The following is a 7,438-nucleotide window of genomic DNA, read 5'->3' as shown; positions in this document are numbered from 1 at the left end:
CTCACAGACACATATACCCAAATGATGTCATTGACACATGCACATATTTACAAACCCAGACACAGAGACAGACACACACATGCACCCAAACAGACATACATACACAATTTGGCTTCTTTTTTAGCACACCATCAGAACATATTTGTTATGGGCTGCCTGAGGTTGATGTGAGTCACACTCACAAATTAAATTGATGACTTGTGGTTGCCGTAAATAATTAAGTCTCTCTTTTATTAGTGGGCTGGACTGGGGACACAATATATCAATCTCATGGTCAAGAAAAGGGACCCCACAACTCAGTCATGTCCCTGTGAGTTATATTTCACAGTGTGCTATCATATCGCGCACTATAGTATTTGAAAACATTGTCTGTCCTTTGAAATACCAGGAAGATGACAATAAATATAGACATATATGATATTTTTATTTTCATGCAATACCTCAATATTTACAGAGAGTGAAGACTCGGCCCTGTCAGTTCTGCTAAGTTCAGGCAGGTACCCTGCGTTACTCATTGACCCACAGAAAGAAGGTATTAACAGAATAGTAAATTGCTTTATATTAATTGTTAATTCTGCAGACAGTTTGCCGATCTCAGGGTAGTAATACTTATGGAGACGTTATGCAGCCAAGAAAATAATAAAAAATAATAGAAGTATAAAAATAATATTATTAATGTCCAATTATTTTTTCCGTGAGGGTACAGCTAGCTTTCACTGGTCTTTAGGTTTGTACAGGTACGTCGGAGTTGAGATTACAAGGTTAGACATTCCGTCCAGGTTTAACCAGTTCAGGCCTTTCCTCCGATATTTTGTTGTTATCTCGCCCCAACTCTGGGTACAGGAGAATTCAGTTAGGCCCGGTAATATTATTAGGGCGTCCGCTGTGGTTGGATATTGTAGAATGATCTTTGGGTTCTGGTAAATCACAGAGATGGGTTTCTGATGAGCGTTAAGAAGAGACCCAGACACAGAGCCAGGATGGCGTAGCTGGACTTCACGCTGGTGGCCCCGCTTTTGTTACACAGGTCAGTGCTGCAGCATGACACGGTACCCGAAACAATCAGAACATTCAAACTGGTTGCCTTGCAGTCGGACTCACAGGATTTGGAAATGGTGGCCGCAGACAGACTACCTGTGGGATTAACACAAAGTACTTTAACTCTGGGAGAGGGAAAGGGGAGAAAAGGAAAGGAAGAAAGTCTATGTTATGTTTGACTCTTACCGATTCCCCCAGAAACCACCGAGGTCTTGCAGTAAGTACTGGCTGCCGTGCAGTTGGTCGCATTCATACAGTTGGTGTTACTGGCCTTGCCTGTACACGTGTAACACTGTAATGCAAAGCCTAGAAATAAAAATGCCTAATGTGAGTTAATCCAGACGCAAACAAGGCAAACAGCTATATAAAGGGTAGTAGATACCTGGAATAGCCTTCCAGTGGGAGGAGTAACAGTGATATAGAAAGGGTAGTAGATACCTGGAATAGCCTTCCAGTGGGAGCAGTAACAGTGATATAGAAAGCGTAGTAGATACCTGGAATAGCCTTCAAGTGAGAGCAGTAACAGTGATATATAAAGGGTAGTAGATACCTGGAATAGCCTTCCAGTGGGAGGAGTAACAGTGATATAGAAAGGGTAGTAGATACCTGGAATAGCCTTCCAGTGGGAGCAGTAACAGTGATATAGAAAGGGTAGTAGATACCTAGAATAGCCTTCCAGTGGGAGCAGTAACAGTGATATAGAAAGGGTAGTAGATACCTGGAATAGCCTTCCAGTGAGAGCAGTAACAGTGATATAGAAAGGGTAGTAGATACCAGGAATAGCCTTCAAGTGAGAGCAGTAACAGTGATATAGAAAGGGTAGTAGATACCTGGAATAGCCTTCCAGTGGGAGCAGTAACAGTGATATAGAAAGGGCAGTAGATACCTGGAATAGCCTTTCAGTGGGAGCAGTAACAGTGATATAGAAAGGGTAGTAGATACCTGGAATAGCTTCCCAGTGGGAGCAGTAACAGTGATATAGAAAGGGCAGTAGATACCTGGAATAGCCTTCCAGTGGGAGCAGTAACAGTGATATAGAAAGGGTAGTAGATACCTAGAATAACCTTCCAGTGGGAGCAGTAACAGTGATATAGAAAGGGTAGTAGATACCTGGAATAGCCTTCCAGTGGGAGCAGTAACAGTGATATAGAAAGGGCAGTAGATACCTGGAATAGCCTTTCAGTGGGAGCAGTAACAGTGATATAGAAAGGGCAGTAGATACCTGGAATGGCCTTCCAGGGGGAGCAGTAACAGTGATATAGAAAGGGCAGTAGATACCGGGAATAGCCTTCCAGTGGGAGCAGTAACATTGATATAGAAAGGGCAGTAGATACCTGGAATAGCCTTCCAATGAGAGCAGTAACAGTGATATAGAAAGGGTAGTAGATACCTAGAATAGCCTTCCAGTGGGAGCAGTAACAGTGATATAGAAAGGGTAGTAGATACCAGGAATAGCCTTCCAGTGGGAGCAGTAACAGTGATATAGAAAGGGTAGTAGATACCAGGAATAACCTTCAAGTGAGAGCAGTAACAGTGATATAGAAAGGGTAGTAGATACCGGGAATAGCCTTCAAGTGAGAGCAGTAACAGTGATATAGAAAGGGTAGTAGATACCTGGAATAGCCTTCAAGTGAGAGCAGTAACAGTGATATAGAAAGGGCAGTAGATACCTGGAATAGCCTTCCAATGAGAGCAGTAACAGTGATATAGAAAGGGTAGTAGATACCTAGAATAGCCTTCCAGTGGGAGCAGTAACAGTGATATAGAAAGGGTAGTAGATACCTGGAATAGCCTTCCAGTGGGAGCAGTAACAGTGATATAGAAAGGGTAGTAGATACCAGGAATAGCCTTCAAGTGAGAGCAGTAACAGTGATATAGAAAGGGTAGTAGATACCGGGAATAGCCTTCAAGTGAGAGCAGTAACAGTGATATAGAAAGGGTAGTAGATACCTGGAATAGCCTTCAAGTGAGAGCAGTAACAGTGATATAGAAAGGGCAGTAGATACCTGGAATAGCCTTCAAGTGAGAGCAGTAACAGTGATATAGAAAGGGTAGTAGATACCTAGAATAGCCTTCCAGTGGGAGCAGTAACAGTGATATAGAAAGGGCAGTAGATACCTGGAATAGCCTTCCAGTGGGAGCAGTAACAGTGATATAGAAAGGGTAGTAGATACCTGGAATAGCCTTCCAGTGGGAGCAGTAATTTCTAACAGTGATATTGAAAGGGTGGTACTTGGAATATTCAGATGGTGGAAGTAGTAAAGATAAAGTGTCGCCAATTATTTACGATTTAGTACAAAATAAATAAACTGGCAGAGAGGAAGGTGGATGGAGTTGGTAAGGCTGAAAACCTTTCTGAATATCTCACACCACTGATACAATGTTACAGGTAAAGGCCAAGAAAGTCCGGCATAACAGAAATCGCCAGGAATTATATCAACACAGGCTAATCTGATGGAAATACTATGAATGGACAAAAACAGAATATGACAGCAAATCAAAGTGTCCGATCCTACCTGTCCCTGTGCAGAGGGCAGTCAGCAGGAAGATGGCTTTCAAGGTGTCCATGATGGGTGAATGAGGACCAGTGGACATATTGAAAGCCAGAAGCTTCTTATATAGGGGTGTTGGTTTCTACCAAGTCAATGGGATTTCCTGAATAGGAAAGGTTTTCCTGAATAGGAGACATGTTTCTGGGTGGGAACCCAGAAACATGTCTCCTATCCAGGAAAACCCTTCCTGAAGCTGCCTACCTGTTTATCAAGATTGTCCTGATGTAATTGTATAGAGACAAGACCATCATCCTCCATGGAGACAGAACGAGTATTGTCTTCTCTTTGATCCTAGGTGTGCCTGTTTCTCTGGGATAGAGATCTCCATAATGTAAGGCTGCCCCATGGGATTTCTTGTTAGACACTAGGATTAAGAGATTCAAACAAAACAAGTTTATCTTCTTAATATTGAAAGAACTCTGTGTGCAATGGTGGACATTATCTCCCCCCTTAACATGAAGGAAATTGAATGAGGTTACTGGGTGAGCCCCAGGTTGGTGTTAAATAAACTTGGGCTGCTTTACAAAAGGCTTGTTTACTTATCACGAGTTTGCTGGAAAAGTTATTTGTTGTTGAAGACCTGTTTCTCCAGTTCCTCCCTCGTTCCCCCCTCTAATAATATTGTTAAAGCGCTACGGAATCTGTTGGCGCTGTATAAAGGGAGATAATTCTAATAATAATAGAAAGGGTAGTATATACCTGGAATAGCCTTCCAGTGGGAGTAGTAACAGTGATATAGAAAGGGTAGTAGATACCTGGAATAGCCTTCCAGTGGGAGCAGTAACAGTGATATAGAAAGGGCAGTAGATACCTGGAATAGCCTTCCAGTGGGAGCAGTAACAGTGATATAGAAAGGGTAGTAGATACCTGGAATAGCCTCCCAGTGGGAGCAGTAACAGTGATATAGAAAGGGTAGTAGATACTTGAAATAGCCTTCCAGTGGGAGCAGTGACAGTGATATAGAAAGGGTAGTAGATACCTGGAATAGCCTTCCAGTGGGAGCAGTGACAGTGATATATAAAGGGTAGTATATACCTGGAATAGCCTTCCAGTGGGAGCAGTAACAGTGATATAGAAAGGGTAGTAGATACCTGGAACAGCCTTCCAGTGGGAGCAGTAACAGTGATATAGAAAGGGTAGTAGATACCTGGAATAGCCTTCCAGTGGGAGCAGTAACAGTGATATAGAAAGGGTAGCAGATACCTGGAATAGCCTTCCAGTGAGAGCAGTAACAGTGATATAGAAAGGGTAGTAGATACCTGGAATAGCCTTTCAGTGGGAGCAGTAACAGTGAAATAGAAAGGGTAGTAGATACCTGGAATAGCCTTCCAGTGGGAGCAGTAACAGTGATATAGAAAGGGTAGTAGATACCTGGAATAGCCTTCCAGTGGGAGCAGTAACAGTGATATAGAAAGGGTAGTAGATACCTGGAATAGACTTCCAGTGAAAGCACTGATGGCTTATCTTGATATAGAAAACTAGTAGATACCTGGTATAGCTTTCCAATGCAAGTAGTGTAGGCTAGAGGTAGGTAGTAGATACCTGGAGTTGCCATTCAGTGGAGGTAGAAAAAGCTTACAGTTAATCAGAAAGGCTCTGGACCAGGGGTTCCCAAACCTTTTTGGTTCAAGGCGCCCTTACTATTTCAATATTTTTCCAAGGCACCCCAAGTCCAAATAATTTTTAGGTTGTATCTATATACAGTGCTGTGGCATATACTGGGCCCCTAATCTTGGGAGTGGCACTGGTAGATTATTTAAAGAAACAATCCAGGCACAATAACCACTACATTACGTTGTAGTGGTTATGGTGCCAGTAGTTCCGTAGTGTCCTCCCAGGGTAAGTAGTCAAACTGTTTAAGAACCAGGAAGATGACAATAAATATAGACATATATGATATTTTTATTTTCATGCAATACTGATACCGGAGAAACTGACGGAAGCAAAGCACAGAGAGATGGGCACAGGTTTCTTCAGGAAGGAAGAGATTCTTTATTGGATCACCGATCGGGACTCAGAGGGACTAATGTCACCAAAATACAGCAAGTTCTGAGCCCCGGACAATAGTGCAGGCTCCTTATATAGGCACATAACTCCTCCCATATTAAGCTCCACCCGCATATTCTCTTGACCATTCAATAAAAATAAGAATTAACTTCCTGCTTGACCGCATGGCTTGTCCAGCACAATGGAGGAGGGGAATACTATATCCTGTATTCTTGCACATGCTCCGTACACTACTGATCGTATCTTGCCTCGTGCAACCAACTGATCGATACGTCAGCATATGCACGTACACATGCCACGTGGTAATCTCGGCCTACTAAATTTATTTTTACCGAGATTCCACCACATTCCCCCCTTTGATGCCTCTTGATATTTCACAATTACTTGAGGCATCACTTAACCTTGGTTTGCATACACCGCAAGTTACCTTGAACCAAACCAGACTTATCTTATGATGTGAATCTTCAACACTCATCTTCCTGCATTGGTTCTCCCTGATCTAGAGCCTTATATTTATAAATTGCCATTATCTGTGCTACAGCCTTCCTCTCTGCTATATTTTCTATCAGGCTTTGCACAGACCTAACTACTAAGGGTATAAGGCACGGCAGGAGTAGACACAACATTAAAATCAGTCGGACTCCACCTACCACTGCCTTGAGCCCTCCAAACCACTCATACCAGCTACCAAACCAGCTACTTGGATTGTACCCTTTCCATACCTGAGTAGGCACATGCGCTAGTTTAACCATATGGCTAGTAAGCTCAGCTATTGCTTTCCCTTCGTCATCTATTTGAAGACAGCAATTGCTCAGGTTAAACTTCCCACATACACCTCCCTCTACTGCCAAAAGGTAATCCAACGCTAATCTATTTTGGTATACTGCTGTCCTCATCCTGGTATTATGCTTCGCTAGAAGATTGAGCGCTTGTGATGTTTCGTTAGTAATGATCTCACCCCTGCCTGTAATCTTATAATACGGTTGAGCATATAAATAGGGGTTCTATAACCAAAGGTACCATCCTCTGCCCACGTGGCTGGCCCATAATAATCTATAATACGCTGGGGAGGCCATTCATTATCTTCCCAGGCGCCTATCTCTATGGGTCCCCTTTTCTTCCTATGATTCACATCATACACTAAAGTCTAAACACTAAACACCTAAAGTCTCACCTGTTTCAATAGGTAACAAGAAGAAGGATGGTTTGAGCATACCCAACACACATGCCCCTTCCCAGTCCTGTGGCAACTCCGAATAGGCTTTCTTACCACAGATCCAGTACAAATTTGCTGGGGCTCTCCAGTTAGATGTGATGGATAAATCAAACCACACATCCTTTAAATTGGTGTATCTAGCAAACGGGTTAGATGGTTCTGAGACATTTGAAGCCGACCACCAAGTTGTATTCTTTGTATCATCATCATAAGCTTTTTGCCCTAGACAAGTTAATTCTCCTACAGAAGTATTATACATCATTCCTTTCCTCGCTATGCAAACATAACCTATGATGGAGGTCTTTAATCTCCACTCAGATTTACCTCTAACACTCATATGATAATCGGCTTGTGTAGATATTAATTGGTCAACTGCCTCAGAACCGGACATTACCTCCTTTGCTTCCCAAGGCCATTGGTCTCCCATGTTAGTACCTCCACACACATAGCAGTTGGTAACATTAAGACTACCGGCAATACTTTCGGCTAAATCTATGAACAGGTTTTTAGCATTATGGGGGATCTTATTATCTATGCTCATCTCTTCATAAAAGGAGTGGTATACTTGATGAGTTTGGGAGGTTACCGTATCAGTCTCTATCCCTATAAACAATATTGTCCCAGG

General features: G+C 42.6%; 1 protein-coding gene across 1 annotated transcript; it reads right to left on the bottom strand.

The window, feature by feature from the left end:
• Window positions 1-812: 812 nt before the first annotated feature.
• LOC134607689 (lymphocyte antigen 6E-like) lies at window positions 813-3,660 on the bottom strand. Its single transcript, XM_063450232.1, has 3 exons — window positions 3,555-3,660; window positions 1,225-1,344; window positions 813-1,134 (listed from the first exon to the last, which is right to left on the bottom strand). The coding sequence occupies exons 1-3, from the start codon at window positions 3,631-3,633 to the stop codon at window positions 926-928; spliced, it is 408 nt and encodes a 135-aa protein (XP_063306302.1). The 5' UTR covers window positions 3,634-3,660; the 3' UTR covers window positions 813-925.
• Between the last annotated feature and the right edge of the window lie 3,778 nt (window positions 3,661-7,438).

Source organism: Pelobates fuscus, chromosome 4 (genome assembly GCF_036172605.1).
Source record: "Pelobates fuscus isolate aPelFus1 chromosome 4, aPelFus1.pri, whole genome shotgun sequence".
Taxonomy (NCBI): Eukaryota; Metazoa; Chordata; class Amphibia; order Anura; family Pelobatidae; genus Pelobates; species Pelobates fuscus.
Note: the sequence above shows the minus strand (reverse complement) of the source record. Positions and strands in the feature narration are given on the sequence as shown.